Source organism: Salvelinus namaycush, chromosome 1 (genome assembly GCF_016432855.1).
Source record: "Salvelinus namaycush isolate Seneca chromosome 1, SaNama_1.0, whole genome shotgun sequence".
Classification (NCBI taxonomy): domain Eukaryota; kingdom Metazoa; phylum Chordata; class Actinopteri; order Salmoniformes; family Salmonidae; genus Salvelinus; species Salvelinus namaycush.
In genome coordinates, this window is record NC_052307.1 from 23,030,621 (window position 1) to 23,049,192 (window position 18,572).

Consider the following 18,572-nt stretch of genomic DNA (forward strand, 5'->3'; position numbering starts at 1 on the left):
GGAGCAATTTCCAAACGCCTGAAGGTACCACGTTCATCTGTACAAACAATAGTACACAAGTATAAACACCATGGGACCATGCAGCCGTCATACCGCTCAGGAAGGAGACGCGTTCTGTCTCATAGAGATGAACGTACTTTGGTTCGAAAAGTGCAAATCAATCCCAGAACAACAGCAAAGGACCGTGTGAAGATGCTGGAGGAAACAGGTACAAAAGTAACTATATCCACAGTAAAACGAGTCCTATATCGACATAACCTGAAAGGCCGCTCAGCAAGGAAGAAGCCACTGCTCCAAAACCACCATAAAAAAGCCAGACTACGGTTTGCAACTGCACATGGGGACAAAGATTGTACTTTTTGGAGAAATGCCCTCTGATCTGATGAAACAAAAATAGAACTGTTTGGCCATAATGAACATTGTTATGTTTGGAAGAAAAAGGGGGAGGCTTGCAAGCCGAAGAACACTATCCCAACCGTGAAGCATGGGGGTGGCAGCATCATGTTGTAGGGGTGCTTTGCTGCAGGAGAGACTGGTGCACTTCACAAAATAGATGGCATCATGAGGCAGGAAAATTATGTGGATATATTGAAGCAACATCTCAGGACATCAGTCAGGAAGTTAAAGCTTGGTCGCAAATGGGTCTTCCAAATGGACAATGACCCCAAGCATACTTCCAAAGTTGTGGCAAAATAGCTTAAGGACAACAATATCAAGGTATTGGAGTGGCCATCACAAAGCCCTGACCACAATCCCGTTGAAGATTTGTGGGCAGAACTGAAAAAGCGTGTGCGAGCAAGGAGGCCAACAAACCTGACTCAGTTACACCAGCTCTGTCAGGAGGAATGGGCCAAAATTCACCCAACTTATTGTGGGAAGCTTGTGGAAGGCTACCTGAAACGTTTGACCCAAGTTAAACAATTTAAAGGCAATGCTACCAAATCCTAATTGAGTGTATGTAAACTTCTGACCCACTGGGAATGTGATGAAAGAAATAAAAGCTGAAAGAAATCATTCTCTCTATTATTCTGACATTTCACATTCTTAAAAAAAGGTTCAATTAATAAAAAAGACTGCATTGAGTAGAACGCTCAGTTGGGCATCAGTCCTAAAACAAATGTTCAAAACAATATTGTGATGAAACGTGGACAGACAGCTGTATGGCACATTGTGTGTCCACAAATACACAGGCCTTTCCAGATGGAGGCCATTGTCTCAGTAGAGTTTTAATGGCTGATATCTGAGATTAGATTACCAGAGAATGGCCGAGCTAAAGTCCACTGCTGAGAGAACCCGCTATATGAAAACACTATCAATCACATAGAATGTCTCCGATCTGCATGACAGCACAACTGCTCTCTGGGTCAGTATAGTAGAGGATGTGGTTTGACCTCCAATGGGGTAGGTCAAAACACCCATTGACAATAACAACATAAGAAACATGCAAGGGTTTAATAGGGGTTCAGGAAGACAGTGATTAAATATTAACTTCTAGTTCCTCCCAAACCCGGATCCGGGAGCACCCCCATCAGTAAAAAAGCTGACTAGCATAGCCTAGCATAGCGTCACAAGTAAATACTAGCATCTAAATATCATTAAATCACAAGTCCAAGACACCAGATGAAAGATACACATCTTGTGAATCCAGCCATCATTTCTGATTTTTAAAATGTTTTACAGGGAAGACACAATATGTAAATCTATTAGCTAACCACGTTAGCAAAAGACACCACTTTTTTTACTCCACCATTTTTTTACTGCATCAGTAGCTATCACAAATTCGACCAAATAAAGATATAAATAGCCACTAACCAAGAAACAACTTCATCAGATGACAGTCTGATAACATATTTATTGTATAGCATATGTTTTGTTAGAAAAATTTGCATATTTCAGGTATAAATCATAGTTTACCATTGCAGCCACCATCACAACTCTCACCAAAGCAACTAGAATAACTACAGAGACCATCGTGTATTACCTAATTACTCATCATAAAACATTTCTTAAAAATACACAGCGTACAGCAAATGAAAGACACAGATCTTGTGAATCCAGCCAATATTTCAGATTTTCTAAGTGTTTTACAGCGAAAACACAATATAGCATTATATTAGCTTACCACAATAGCCAGAAACACAACACCATTTACCAGCAGCAAAGGTTAGCGATCGTAACAAACAGGCAAAAGATATATAATTTTTGACTAACCTTGATATTCTTCATCAGATGACAGTCCTGTAACATCATATTACACAATGCATATAGGGTTTGTTCGAAAATGTGCATATTTAGCGGCACAAATCGTGGTTATACAATGTGATTAGTGGCCAAAACTTCAAGCAATCTGTCCGGCGCCATCTTGGAGAGGCACCTATTCTAATCGATAAGTAATCATAAACTTGACTAAAAAAATACAGGTTGGACAGCAAATGAAAGATACATTAGTTCTTAATGCAACCGCTGTGTTAGATTTTTAAAATTAACGTTACTGCGCAATACAGCGTGCGCTAAAGCGAGACCGCACCGAAATTCATGGCGGAATTATTATTTGACATTTGTCAACATAAATACGAATTAACAGCATAAAGACTGCTTACTATTTGCTGAGCTTCCATCAGAATCTTGGGCAAGGTGTCCTTTCTCCAGAACAATCGTCTTTTGGTTGAAAGATGTCCTCTTCTCCTGTAGAAATAGCAGCTAACGCTAGCCATCCACTGGAGAGGTGTCCAACTAGCGATAGCGCGTCACAAAGAAATCCCAGAAAATCGCAATAAACTGATATAAACTGCTATAAGTCGGTTTAAATTAACTACCTTATGATGTCTTTAACACCTATAACGAATAAAAACATGACCGGAGATATAGAACTGCTAAAACGAAAGCTTTTCAGGACGCCATTGTGATGTCCCTCTTGCGCCAGGCGCCCCGTTGAAAAGAACGGTACTTCCGTTCCAAGAGCTTTTATAGTGCCCCAGATGGTGCAATCCACTCCATTCAAATTCTCACCGCTTACTGACATCTAGAGGAAGGCGTATGCAGTGCATGTAGCCCCATAGCTTACATGGGGACTTATAAACTGACCCTAGAACAGGGACCTCGATTTCAGAAATCTCACTTCCTGACAGGAAATGTGCTGCAGAATGAGTTCTGTTTCACTCAGAGAAATAATTCAAACGGTTTTAGAAACTAGAGAGTGTTTTCTATCCAATAGTAATAATAATATGCATATTGTACGAGCAAGAATTGAGTAAGAGGCAGTTTAATTTGGGAACGAATTTTTACAAAGTCGAAATGGCGCCCCCCTATTGACAAAAGGTTTCCAACTCTACTTCAACAAAAGAGTGTTTTCTACAGCCCAATGCCCATGATATCATTCATCAACAAGGGACCTTTACAGTACCTGCTGATCTACAGTATCTGCTACTGTTGCATCATTCAGCAATCAGGTCTCCCTATAGCCATATGCCAATGTTGCTCTTGGCTGCACAGCCTGCAGTCATTTCACTTGTGAGAGCAGCAACCAAAGTCAATCCTGGCCTTAAACTGAAAGCTTTTCCTACTGTAAAATGGGAGTAGCAGCAGTAACATGATGCTGTGGTCTTTTCAATTAGGCTGCATAGCATCTATCCCCAGTACTGTGATGGTCACACAATAAGAACATTGTATTAACCCTTGTGTGGTATTCAGGTCTGTGGGACCCATTTTTAATGTTTACTAAAGAAAAATGATCAAATTAATTATTTTTTCAACCTGAGACTCATTGGCCTTGGCTCATTTTCTGTGAAGAACATGTAAAATAACCCATGTTCATTGAGTGCACACTGTGCACCCCCCTACAGATGCATATTACATACAGTATGTGGTGTTTGGGTCCACTGGACCCGAGGTTAATACAAAGGTGTAGAAAAGTGTGTGTGTAGGTGAAAACAAGTAAAAATGAAACAAAAAGGTTTGCTGTGTGCCTTCACCCTGTCTTCCTCCTCCCTGGGCCTGCTGTTTCAACAAAGCACCAAGAACCTGTCTGTCTCCCTGCCTGTCTCCCGCACTCTCCTCTCCTCACACTCTTTACCCTTTGTAGTGTGTGAAACTACACAATGTCTTGCGGGAACCTACACAATGTTATTACAATACATTATTTCGATACATTGTAAAACATGCAGTATTTTCCCACACTCTACCCCAGCCAGGTGCAAATTGGGGGAGGGACTCAACAAATAAATAGCTTTGCATGTCTGCTCCTTACCACAATCAATCAGTATGTCAAAAATAATCTCTGATCAGAGGACCTTAGAAATAATGTTTGTAGAGAGAGAAGCTAGTGTGGAAGGAGCATCTTTCACTTTGGAAGATGAAGAATTTTCCGAATATGAGGATCATGTCTTTGTCAATTCGGAGTCTGACAGTGAGTTGGAAGATAAGGATGAGATTGACCCTCAGCCAGCCCCAGGACCAGCCCGTCAGCAGCCAACCCCAGGACCAGCCTGTCAGCAACCAGCTCATCAGCAGCCTGCAGGAGGAGAAATATGGATGTAAAAAAAAATGCCCAAGGAATGAGCCACCCTGCATAGCTGTCAATGTGATAAGGATGCAACCAGGGCCGACGGCGGTTACTCATGGGCAGGACATAAAGTCTTCTTTTGAACTGTTCATCCCAGTCACAATCCAGAAAATCATTCTGGACTGCACTAATTTGGAGGGAAAGCGTGTTTTTGGAGAGCGATGGAATGAGATGGACCAAACTCATTTACATGCATACTTTCGGGTTCTTATCCTTGCTGGTGTTTTCAGATCCAATTGGGGAATACATTGGGAATCCCTGTGGGATGCAGAAACTGGCAGAGAACTTTTCCGTGCAACAATGTCTCTGGAAAACTTCCACATTATTTCCAGGATTATTCCCTTCGATAACCGAGACACCAGACCAGCTCGGCGGCAGAGAGACAAGCTAGTTGCAATCAGGTCAGTGTGGGACAAGTGGGTGGACCGCCTCCCCCTGTTTCACAACCCTGGGCCCAACGTTACTGTTGATGAGCAGCTTATACCATTTAGGGGACACTGCCCCTTTAGGCAGTACATACCGTCTAAACATACAAAATATGGAATCAAGATCTGGGCTGCCTGTGATGCTGCTTCATCATATGCGTGGAACTTGCAAGTGTATATGGGGAAGCCAGATGGAGGAGCCCCTGAGAATAACCAAGGGATGTGGGTTGTCCTGGACGTGACACAGGGACTCCGTGGCCACAACATCATATGAAATAACTTTTTTACTTCGCACAAGCTGGGACAGGAGATCCCCAAGATGAAGCTGACGATGGTAGGAACAGTACGAAAAAACAAGCCAGAGCTCCCAACTCAGCTGTTGAATACACAGAACAGGCCTATCAATTCCTCTACATTTGTGTGCACGGCCTACACGTCCCTAGTGTCCTACGTGCCAAAGAAAGGCAAAAATGTGGTACTCATGAGTACGCTGTGGCCAGGAACATCAAAAAACAGAAATCATAATTTATTACAATGCCACAAAATGAGGGGTGGACAATTTAGATAAGCTGGTGACTGGCTACAGCTGAAAAGAAGAACCCTACGATATTCTTCAACATCTTGGACATCTCGGTGTACAACCCGTTTGTCATCTGGATGGCCTTGAACCCAGATTGGAACAGAGGGAAGCTCCAGAGGAGATGGCACTTTCTCTAGGAGCTGGGCAAGGCATTGGTAAGACCTCAAATCCAGAGGAGGCAACATATCCCAAGGACCCCAGCTTCTGCAGCTATCGTGAGGAGGATGCTGGTGCCCCATCCGTCCGACCCACAGAACCAACAACTCCAATCCCGGAAGTAAGTGTGAGTGATGTTGTTGCATGTGTGTGTCTGACTCTCCTACCTTGGCCTGCTGTAACTATATATGCGAGTGAGTGAGATGTTAGTAAAATTCCTGAACTAAATGTTTTCATCATTCTAGATTGCAACCGGTAGCAACAAGAAGAAGCACTGCGATGTGTGTGGACCCAAGAAGGACAGGAAGACACAGTACACATGCATCAAATGCAATAAATACATTAGCAACACACACACAGTAAAACTCTGTCCCTCATGTGATGTGTAGACCGGCCTTAATTTGTGTTCAATGGGGCTCATTTATCATTTCCATAAAATACTGTATGTAAAATTTGTCCTACGAATTTGTTCAGTTCAAATCAATAAACATCAATAGTGATGAAAACCTTGTTTCATTTATATTTGTTCAAGATAAACATGATTTTTTTTACACCCATGTCTTGATTATAATAGATTTTTGTTTACATAAATCACATTTTATTTAAAAAAACGAATAGCCCTTTTATTGATCAATGTGATCTAGCAGAGGTAAATGGCAAATATTAATCATGTATGCTGTCTATATTCCTTGTAATTGATATCAGTCAACATATAAATATTAAGTGTTAAGTATTTTTACTAAAATTGTTATGGCTGTATTGTTTTAAAAACCCAATAATGTTGTGGGTCCAGACCCGCAAACATTGGGTGAATAACAAAAACATGAACACCACACAAGGGTTAATTATGAATATAAAAATGACTAATATTATAGAAAAAAATATCCTTTGACAAACTCCACTGGCTCCACCAGGCTTTCTGTCTAACCACTGTGTCTGTCTCATTTCCTGTCCCATGCAGGGCCATGGAAGGACTGCCTACAGGCCCTTGAGGATGGCCACACGGCCAGTGGCATGTACCTGGTGAAGCCAGAGAACGCCAACAAACTAATGCAGGTGTGGTGTGACCAGAGACACGACCCTGGTGGCTGGACCGTCATCCAGAGGAGACTGGACGGCTCAGTGAACTTCTTCAGGAACTGGGAGACTTACAAGGTATGTAAACAGCCCCACACTAAGGCAAACTCATTTAGTAAAAGGGGGAGGCAGGTTCTATGTAGAACTGTGTCTGTATGCTGAACATTGGCTGTAGTTCGAAGTGAAACAGGTGACTTATGTCTGGTGTGTCTGACGTTAAAACGATATAAACTAATAAATAAACTAAGTAATTGTTGAGGTTTGAGGAGAATGGTCCCTTGCACTGCCTGTACCTACAGGGTTTTGCACCTGTCAGTCACACCACTGGCCGATGACTCATACCATCTGTCAACATGAGTTGGGTCTTTGTGAAATTAGTCCACACAGGACGCATACAGGCTTAATGAGAAACGTGTGGATGAAAAGCTGCCATACTGGAAATAAATGCCACAATATAAATATTGCCCACTGAAAAATTATTCATGGTCCATGAAAATGATTTATATTTACATCATAGCAATGGTTTGAGGAAAAATATATGAATTCTGAATTCAGGTAGTTACACAACATTACACAGGCAGTCATGAGGACAGCATGAAATACTAAGGGATGAATATTGCTAGTGGGGAATGAGGTGAAAAGGGTCTGGCTAGTGTAAGGATCTAAAGTACTGCAACAAGGCAAAACAATTTGAGTGCAAACATCATAGGGCAGACAGACAATTTGCAAGAATCTTGTTTAAATCCTTGCCAGAGAACTTTCCAAGACATTTACAATACACATTAAAACACATGGGAATTAAATGTGTACAATTGCCAGATCTTCCCATGATTCAAAGCATGTGCAATGTAATGTAAAACATATCACATCCAGTGACCTGTCCTGGCACGGAACTGAGGCAGAACAGTCCAGACCAGCATACATCTTGTAGATCCCCCATTCTCCTCTACAGGCCATTAAATCATTTTTTTAATAATTGCAAGACAGTGAAGATCTGACCACTGAATACTGGCTATGGTGTAGTAGGCTCATGGGCTATTTGCTGGTACCTTCCCTGACAATAAACAACACTCTAAGACAGATTCATATTGACCTTTACTGTCAGGGCATCTAGAGGGACTGTTTATCTCAGTACTTCCGGGGCACCGACTAGAGAAGAGGCTCTGAATTATCCCCCAGACCTCAAGACCAACTGCTTTCAGCTGAAGGGACTTGTGTAAAGCCCATCATGCTGACTGTGTTGTATGTATTCTCCCTTTGCCCATCATAGCAAGGCTTTGGGAACATCGATGGAGAGTATTGGCTGGGCCTGGAGAACATCTACTGGCTGACCAACCAGAGGAACTACAAGCTGCTGGTGACTCTGGAAGACTGGTCTGGCAGGAAGGTGTTTGCAGAGTACGCCAGCTTCAGGCTGGAGCCTGAGGCAGACTTCTACAAGCTCAGGGTGGGCCGCTACCATGGCAACGCCGGAGACTCCCTCACCTGGCACAATGGCAAACAGTTCACTACGCTGGACAGAGACCATGATGCATATACAGGTAGCACACACTCACTCAGTCACGTTGAAACAAAAACACGAGATAACGTTTCTAGTGTTCTGAGTTCTGACTCAGTTAACTAACAATTAGCCTAGTCCATACTGTAAGCCCACAATACATTTTTGTTGAGATTCTACAATGTTGTCTAACTGATATTTGCTTCAACCCAGGTAACTGCGCCCACTACCAGAAGGGAGGCTGGTGGTACAATGCATGTGCTCATTCTAATCTCAACGGAGTATGGTACAGAGGAGGACACTACCGCAGTCGCTACCAAGATGGAGTCTACTGGGCTGAATTCAGAGGAGGTGCCTACTCCCTGAAGAAAGTATCTATGATGATACGACCGAACCCAAACACCTTTCATTAAATATCCATTAACAAGACAAATTAGCCCCTTTTCAAAACGACTTCCTCTCCACAAAAACTTAAATTCAAACAACAACTCTTGAACTCTGAAATAAAGGCATCTCACACAGCCAGATCAAGAAGATGATGACATAGAAAGTGCAATATCTAAGCCTCAGGCAGGACTCTTGGAAGAGCAATAAAGGAGAAGCAGGGTGCATCCTGTTGCTCCACAGACAAACACATGTAACGGTGTGGCTGTATGCTTGCTTCGCTCCCTTTAAATTTAGTTCAAATGTGTCTGTTTACTTAACTTTGAGCAAAGTGTACTGCTGCCTTAGAACTGATGGTACGGTGTGATTCATATGGGAGAAAACAGGAGGAAAAGAGGAGAGCGTATGTCAGTTCACAGTGCTCACACTAAGTAGCTTGGGATAGCAATTCTATATTGTAGTCCGTATGTGTTATAGTGCAGAACATAATTTTATGAGAATGAAGATGACACAGGACAATATATCCAGTGACTAGCCTTATGGTGTTTAAATCAAGCTCTTCAGGTGAGTAATTTATAGGAAACAATAATCACATTTCTTAAACCATGGTATAGACAGTTACTCTTAATATGTTAGCCATAATCTTTGTCAACATACACAATCTAATGTCTACCACCTATGTAAAAGGGGGAATAGATACAATAGTTTGCTCTACAGCACTGGTACTGTCAACAGTTATGACCTGATATCTGGCTTACAAACTCAAAGTAAACAATGATTTAGATCATTCCACTAAACATACTGCTAGTGTGGCGGAGTGCAAGGTACAGGGAATAATGACAACTCACTTAATCATACAGTGCATTCGGAAAATATTCAAACCCCTTGACTTTTTTCACATTTTGTTACGTTACAGACTTATTCTAAAATTAATTAAATCGTATTTTTCCCCCTCATCAATCTACACACAATACCCCATAATGACAAAACAAAAACAGGTTTTTAGAAAGTTTAGCAAATTTATACATTTAAAAAAAAATGAAATATCACATTTACATAAGTATTCAGACCCTTTACTCAGTACTTTGTTGAAGCACCTTTGGCAGCGATTACAGCCTTGAGTCTTCTTTGGTATGATGCTACAAGCTTGGAACACCTGTATTTGGGGAGTTTCTCCCATTCTTCTCTGCAGATCCTCTCAAGCTCTGTCATGATTGGATGGGGAGTGTCGCTGCACAGCTATTTTCAGGTCTCTCCAGAGATGTTCGATCAGGTTCAAGTCCAGGCTCTGGCTGGGCCACTCAAGGACATACAGAGACTTGTCCCAAAGCCACTCCTGCGTTGTCTTGGCTGTGTGCTTAGGGTCATTGTCCTGTTGGAAGGTGAACCTTCACCCCAGTCTGAGGTCCTGAGCACTCTGGAGCAGGTTTTCATCAAAGATCTCTCTGTACTTTTCTCTGTTCATCTTTCCCTTGATCCTGACTAGTCTCCCTGTCCCTTCCGCTGAAAAACATCCCCACAGCATGCCACTACCATGCTTCACTGTAGGGATGGTGCCAGGTTTCCTCCAGATATGACGCTGGCATTCAGGCCAAAGAGTTCAATCTTGGTTTCATCAGACCAGAGAATCTTGTTTCTTATGAGCGGAGTTCTTTAGGTGCCTCCAAGCGGCGCTCGTGCCTTTTACTGAGGAGTGGCTTCCGTCTGGGCACTCTACCATAAAGGCCTGATTGGTGGAGTGCTGCAGAGATGGTTGTCCTTCTGGAAGGTTCTCCCATCTTCACAGAGGAACTCTGGAACTCTGTCAGAGTGACCATCAGTTTCTTGGTCACTCCCTGACCAAGGCCCTTGTCCCCTGATTGCTCAGTTTAGCCGGGCGGCCAGCTCTAGAAAGAGTCTTGATGGTTCCAAACTTCTTCCATTTAAGACCGATGGAGGCCACTGTGTTCTCTGGGGACCTTCAATGCTGCAGACATTTTTTGGTACCCTTCCCCAGATCTGTGCCTCGACACAATCCTGTCTCAGAGCTCTACGGACAATTCCTTCGACCTCATTGCTTGTTTTTTTGCTCTGACATGCATTGTCAACTGTGGGACCTTATATAGACAGACGTGTGCCTTTCCAAATCATGTCCAATAAATTGAATTTACCACAGGTGGACTCCAATCAAGTTGTAGAAACATCTCTTTGTTTGATCAATGGGAACAGGATGCACATGAGCTCAATTTCGAGTCTCATAGCAAACTGTTTGAATACTTACGTAAATAAGGTATTTCTGTCTTTGTTTTTTTATACATTTGCATTTTTTTTTTGCTTTGTCATTATGGGTTATTGTGTGTAGATTGATGAGGAACACAAAACATTTAAACCATTTAGAATAAGGCTGTAACGTAACAAAATGTGGAAAAAGTCAAGGGGTATGAAATCTTTCCGAATGCACTGTAAGTCTAGATGGTAGAGTGATATTCTATAAAATATAATGGTTACCTGCAGCAGTCATATTTTAATATTACTTTATGACATGAAACCTCAAATGTAAGGCCAGGTATTCATTTGCTTGCAACAAAGCAACCAAGCAATGTATGTACTGTATAAATTAATTGTTGGTGTAAATTGAGCCAACACATTTTGTCTGTACATAAAATATATTTGTAATATAACGTAACAAAGCTAACATGTATCACTATACAGTTGCAATAAACAATGTGCAGCTTCTTTGAGAGTTTTTCTGTACGTACAGACACAACTGTAAATGTATATTCTATTGTATTACCTTGTATATGTTCACGTGTCTTGGATCTAGTATTATAGGCCATAAACACACATAGAGAGAGAGAGAGAGCGAGAGAGAGTAATGCTCAACATGAGCTCCTGATATATTTCATATATTTTTGTTTTTAGAATGAGATAGAAACTCTAATCGAAAAAGAATTCCAGACAAGAAGTGATGAACAACAACTCTATTAATTCAGAATAGAAAAAAAAGTAACTTTGCGCCTCAATTTAAGAAGTTTTGAGTCTAGCTAGCTAGCTACACAACAAAGACCTAGCCAGCAGACTAACAAGCTAGCCAGAAGAAACGAGCTAGAACAAACCTAGCAAGGGCAGTTAATACAACTACATCAAACGACCAAACTGAGTGAGTAAACCAAAAAGGAGCACGGACTAACTTTAAACGTATTGTAATGACCCGGCTGGGTCATAAAAGGAAAAGAGACGGACTCTAGGTGTGCAGGTCAGAACACAGGTTTATTCCTAAACTGGGCTATTGTTCAGGCCACAGCCCACGCCGCTAAATGCCGAACATACACAATTACACCATGTCGAGTTAAGGGTCACTCTCATAGGAACAGATCAAGGCCCCGAACAGAAGAGAGAGAGATGAGACAGTAATCCCTATTTATGCATTTCCAAACCCCGCGGGATTACCCATCATACCCCCCCAACCTTTCCATCTGTCCTGACATATTTAACCCCTGCTAGTAGCCATGAGAACCATAACACACCCACAAACACAGAACACAATACCGGGTCGTTACATAGCCCCCCCCTTTCTAAGCCCTAGCCCCTAGGGTTACACAACAAAATCCCTAAAACGACCCGGAGGTCGCATCAGTCTCTTGGGCCTCCCCGTGACTCTCACCGGTGAACCCCCAGAACACTCCTCTGCCCCAATGTCATTTCCAGCGCCCTCCGAAGAAGCAGCCCCCTCCCCAGGCTCATGTTGCGCTAGAGTCTCCTTGTTAGACTGTTCCCGTGGGCTCACATCAGAGACCTCACTCCCATTCCCTACCGTTTTCCTCCCTCTGTAGGGTGCCAATCGATCCCGGTGGACCACCACCTTCCTGCTCCGTGGGGGGACCTCCACCCGGTACGTCACCTCCCCCACTCTCTCTATCACCAGACACGGCCCCACCCATGCACTGTCCAGCTTTGGGCACCGCCCCTTCTTGCGCGTGGGGTTGTGAAGCCACACACATTCTCCCGCTCCAAAGTGCCTCCCCCTAGCGCACGAGTCGTAGTGGCGCTTTTGGCGCACCCCTGCGTTCTCGAGTTGCTCTCTTGCAAAGGTGTGAGCCGCTTCTAACCGGTTCTGCAGACGACACACATAGTTCGGGCCAGGCAAAACCCCGTCGTCATTATCAGGAGGGTGGCCAAACGTCAGTTCGGCTGGGGTGCGCAACTCACGACCTAACATTAGTAGTGCTGGGGAGCACGCAGTCGATTCTTGAACAGCCGACCTACACGCCATAAGAATAAACGGTAAGTGGGTGTCCCAATCTCTCTGGTGTTTTGAGGTAACGATGGCCAGCTGCTGTGCTAATGTTCTGTTAAATCTTTCCACCAGCCCATCACTCTGGGGGTGAAGCGGAGTAGTGCGCGTCTTCTCCGCGCCTAACCGTCTACACAACTCTGAGAACACCCGTGACTCGAAGTTTCTCCCCTGGTCGCTGTGAATAGACTGTGGCACCCCAAACCGACTGATTATTCCCCCCACCAACGCATCAGCTACTGTCTCTGCCTCCTGGTCTGGGAGAGCGTAAGCCTCCGGCCACTTGGTGAAGTAGTCCATAGCGGTTAGGATCCACCTGTTACCGCTGTCTGTGGTTGGAAACGGCCCTACTATGTCTACCCCCAGTCTCTCCATGGGCTCCCCTACTGGGAATTGTTGTAGGAGGGCGTGTGACTGACCTGGAGGTCCTTTTTTAGCAGCACACTCGTCGCACTGCCTACAAAAGTCCTCAACATCCCTCCTGTGCCTGGCCCAATAGAAGCCTTTACGCACGCGCTTTAACGTTTTGGAGACCCCAAAATGCCCTGCGCCTACTCCCCCATGAAGCTGCTGTAACACGCTCCCCTGCAGCCTTTTGGGCACCACTACCTGCCACGTAATTTCTCCAGTCGCTGGCTTTTTCCACCCCCTCTGGAGCACTCCCTCAGCCACTCTAAGGACTGTGAATTTAGCCCACAGTCCTTTGGTGACTGGTGATAGAGGGGCTACTTCCCCCCACGGCGGTCGTCTTCTCTCTTCCACCCACCGCAGCACAGGACGCAGCTCTGCGTCCTCCTCCTGGCGACGCCTCCACTCCCCAACGTCCACAGCCTCAAGCTCCCGGCACTCTGTCACACTCAGCTGACTCACCGTGGCGGTGACTCCCTCCTCCCTGCACAGTTCTCTCTCTCGCTCCACCCGTTTGGCGCAGTACCCACAGCCATCCTCAGCACACGGGCGGCGGGACAAGGCGTCTGCATTGCTGTGGCGAAGGCCGGCTCTGTGCTCCACCTGGAAGTCGTAGGGTTGCAGCTCCTCCAGCCAGCGGGCAATCTGACCCTCTGGCTCCTTGAAGGAGAGAAGCTACTGCAGGGCGGAGTGATCCGTCCGGACCACAAACGGCAGGCCCCCCAGGTAGTACTTGAAATGGCGTACTGCTGCCACGACAGCCAAAAGCTCTCTCCTTGTCACGCAGTAGCGTTTTTCAGCCTTATCAAAAGTTCTGCTGTAATAAGCTACTACGTGTTCCCCATCAGGACCACGCTGAGCCAGCACAGCCCCCAGACCCTCATTGCTTGCGTCGGTGTCCAGGATGAACGGACGGTTCGGGTCTGGTGAGGCCAGGACAGGGGCCTCCATCAGGGCACGTTTGAGGGCCTCAAACGCCCGCTGGTGCTCTTCGGTCCACTGAAAAACAGTGTCCTCCTTGAGAAGGTGGTTCAAAGGAGCCGCTACCCCCGCAAACCCCTTCACAAACCTACGATAGTAGGATGCCAGCCCCAGGAAGCTCTTAACCTCTTTTTTCCCCCCTGGAACTGGCCACCCCCTCACAGCCTCTACTTTGTCTGGCATCGTGCTGATGCCCTCACCACTCAGCTGATGCCCCAGGAACGCCACCTCCCTTTGCATGAAATGGCACTTTCCCGGATGTAATTTTAGCCCCGCCCCCGAGATCCTCTCCAACACTCGCCTAATTGCCCCCAGTGCCCCCTCAAACGATGTGCCGTGCACCAATATGTCGTCTAGGTACACAACACACTCGTCTCTCGGAACCCCCGCCAGCACTCTGTCCATGAGCCTCTCAAAGGTGGCAGGAGCATTACAGAGCCCGAAGCACAGCACCTTGAACTGCCAATGGCCCCTATCTGTGGAGAAGGCCGTTTTTTCACGTGCCCCTGGCGAGAGGGGCACCTGCCAGTAGCCACTGCGCAGATCAAGGGAGGAGAACCACGAGGACCCTCTCACGTGGTCTAGCGACTCATCAATCCTCGGTAGGGGATAAGAGTCTTTAGTGGTGACAGAATTTAGGCCCCTGTAGTCAACACAAAACCTAAGTTTACCCCCTTTCTTAGGCACCATGACGACCGGCGCGGACCATGGGCTATCTGATGGCTCAATGAAATCAGCCCGCAACATGTCAACAATAGCTGTGTCTGCTGCTTCCCTCCTGGCAAGGGGAATACGACGGGGCCGAATTTTAATGGGTCGGGCGTCCCCAGTGTCTATTTCGTGCTGAACTAGGTGCGTTTGTCCTACCTCATCTTCCCCCCAAGCGAAGCTATCTTTAAAGTCCAACAGCAGCTGCTTTAACTGTCTCTGTTGTCTCTCATCCAGACCCTGACAGTTCTTCAGCCACACAGCCTCGACGGCGTCGATAGCTTCCTCCTTCCCCCCGTCGGGCTGATGGGGTGAAGGAGCCAGTGTGTTTTGGGCTACTGGGCTGCCTGTGCTTGCACCATGATGGGGAGTGAAGACCGTCGCCGCCGGAGACAGCTGCTGGGATGGCACAACGACCAAGGGAGCAGCCGGGATGACCGGTGGAGTTTCTGCAAGCTTGGAGGAAGACGGAGGGACAGCCCTGCCCCCTGCTGGCCCTCCCGAAGGCGACATTCCCACTGTGGGCCCCCCCGACAGCCTCAAAGTGCCCGACGCTAAGTCCAACTGAGCCCCACAGTTTTTCAAAAAGTCCATTCCCAGTATACAGGGGTCCTGCACCGCTGCTACCCACACCGGACACCCCACAGTTCTCCCCCCCACAGTCACAGATAGCTGACACTTCCCTAACATGGGGGCTAGCTCCCCCGTGACAGTCCGTAGCTGGACAAGGGTCGGCTCCACCCGCACCCCAACAGGTAGTATGTCTGGTCTCACCAGGGTTACTGTAGAGCCCATGTCGACCAGGGCCAAACATTCCACCCCCTCTACCTTGACGATGACATTGCAGAAGTCCCCAACGGTGGTACGTCCCACCACAACTACCGGACTAGGAAACACGGCGGCAGCTACACCCTGGGGGAGCAGGTCCCCACCCTCTTGTCTGCGCTGCTGGGTACCTCTTTTGCTTACAGTGGGTTCGGGGGCGGGGGGGTGGGCCCGCGCTGCCCCCTGCGCGAGAACCCGCTGTCGTTTCCCTGGTGACGGGAGAATCTGCCACACTCCCGCTGAATGTGGCCAGGCTGGCCACAACCCCAGCAGACAATAGGAGTCGAGCTGACACTGCGACGTTGCCTGGAGCCCCTCTCCATGACAAGCGAAGCAGTCTTGACTAGCCCGCTCAACTCGTCAACCCACTCTGGTTTTGTGACCCCTGGCACCCCAGCCACCGCTGCTCTCACCTCTGGTTGACTGGCGACTTCCACTCTCACTCCCTCACCCCAGATCAGCTCCCTCTTCCTGGCTATCTCCACTGCAGCCCGCAGAGATGGTGGGTCCGCCATCTGAACATGCTTACCCAGTTCGGTGGAAGAGAGCGCTCTAATAAAACTGTCCCGTGCCAGCTCGTCTTGCACCCCAATCGGCATAGTTGCATAAGCCCGCCTGGTCAGGCTCAGAATACCACTTGCCAACGCCTTTAATGATTCCCCCTGAAGTCTCCTTTTGTTACTCAGTTCAAACCGCAGCATGTTGGGCTGCGCGTCGCTGCCGAAACGGCCCCCCAATGCCTCCACTAGCGCACCGTAGTCGCCCCTCTCGTCCGGGGCTAGCGTTAACTTCTTGCGACTACAGGGGGTGCTGTTCCGAATTAGCATTTTGTCGTCTCCAAATTAAACTGCCTAGTACTCAATTCTTGCTCGTACAATATGCATATTATTAATTCTATTGGATAGAAAACACTTTCTAGTTTCATACAACGTTGAAATTATGTCTGTGGGTGACCCAGAACTCTTTCTACAGCGAAATCCATGACAGACAGTGAAAGGTCTGAGAGCGAAGCTCTGGTTTCAGATCAGTTTTTAAGGTCTCTGTCTATCCTATGGAACGACACGAACTGCACCCGCCTTCCCCTGGATGTCAGTAACCAATGAGAAGTGGAATGGGCCTTCTAGGTAGCTCTCAGAGGTTATAAAAGACCAAGGAGTGAGAGTAGCCCCCCTTTCGACGCTCGCCCTTACGCAGGAAGGGACCTCCGGATGCCATTTTCACAGGCTCGGTTATCAACTTGAAATGTATCCGTCTGTAATTTAATTCGATATAGGACTTAGAAACATCATAAGGTAGTTAATTTAAACCGTTTTATAGCAATTTATATCCGTTTAGTGCGATTTTGATGCATTTCTATGTGAAGCACCGGGCACATTTCGGGGTCCCGGTCGAACGTTAGCGGGCATTTAGACGGACAAAGGACATCTTTCGACCAAAAGAAGATTAAACCCAAGAAAGAATACATTGCCCAAGAATCTGATGGAAAATCACCTCATAGTAAGTAATATTTAATATGATAAATCGTTGTTCTGTCGAAATATTTTAAACGCATATTTCGCCATTTTGTTTTCTATCCCTTCGCTTGGCGAACCCTGTATTGCACAGTAAGGATAATTTTTGAAATGTAAATCAGCGATTGCATTAAGAACTAATTTGTCTTTCGATTCCTGTCAACCCTGTATTTTTTAGTCAAGTATATGATTAGCTATTGATTAAACTAGATCACTCTGAAAGATGGCGACCGACTTTTCCATGCTGGTTTTGCTACCATCTTCATTGTATAACCACGTTTTTTTATGGCTAAATATGCACATTTTCGAACAAACAATATATGTATGTTGTAATATGATGTTACAGGAGTGTCAACGGAAGAATTCTGAGAAGGTTAGTGAAAAAATTAATATCTTTTGGCGATGATTACGTTAACGCTCTCTTTGGCTTGAATTGATGCTCTGGTATTGTTTGCATATGTGGTATGCTAACTTATCGATTTATTGTGTTTTCGCTGTAAAACGCTTAGAAAATCTGAAATATTGTCTGAAATCACAAGATCTGTGTCTTTCCATTGCTATGCTTTGTCTATTTTTATGAAATGTTTTATGATGAGTAAATTGGTCATACACGTTGCTCTCTCTAGTAATTCTAGTCCAGTTGTGACTGTGGGTGCAATTGTAAACTATGATTTCTACCTGAAATATGCACATTTTTCTAACAAAACCTATCCTATACCATAAATATGTTATCAGACTGTCATCTGAGGAGGTTTTTTCTTGGTTAGTGGCTATCAATATCTTAGTTTAGCCGAATTGGTGATAGCTACTGGTGGAGAGAAAAAATGGTGGACAAAGAAAAATGGTGTCTTTTGCTAACGTGTTTAGCTAATAGATTTACATATTGTGTCTTCCCTGTAAAACATTTTAAAAATCTGAAATGGTGGCTTTATTCACAAGATCTGTATCTTTCATTAGATGTCTTGGACTTGTGATTTAATGATATTTAGATGCTACTATTTAATTGTGACGCTATGCTAGCGATGCTAATCAGTGTGGGGGGGGGGGGGGTGGGGGGTGATCCCGGATCCGGGGTTGAGGCTCGTTAGAGGTTAAATGAAATTATCAAATATACAGACCACAAATTCAAATTGGCTATACTCAAACTCTTCAACATTATCCTCACTGCAAGTATTTTCCCCGATA

General features: G+C 45.5%; 1 protein-coding gene across 1 annotated transcript in view; it reads left to right on the forward strand.

The window, feature by feature from the left end:
• LOC120065242 (angiopoietin-related protein 2-like) overlaps positions 1-9,618 on the forward strand; it is a 31,109-nt gene extending 21,491 nt beyond the window's left edge. Inside the window, exons 4-6 of the mRNA XM_039016102.1 lie at positions 6,684-6,877; positions 8,070-8,340; positions 8,511-9,618. Coding sequence (XP_038872030.1) covers positions 6,684-6,877; positions 8,070-8,340; positions 8,511-8,710 — 665 coding nt within the window. The 3' untranslated portion in view covers positions 8,711-9,618. The remainder of the gene's footprint in view (positions 1-6,683; positions 6,878-8,069; positions 8,341-8,510) is intronic.
• Positions 9,619-18,572: the final 8,954 nt, after the last annotated feature.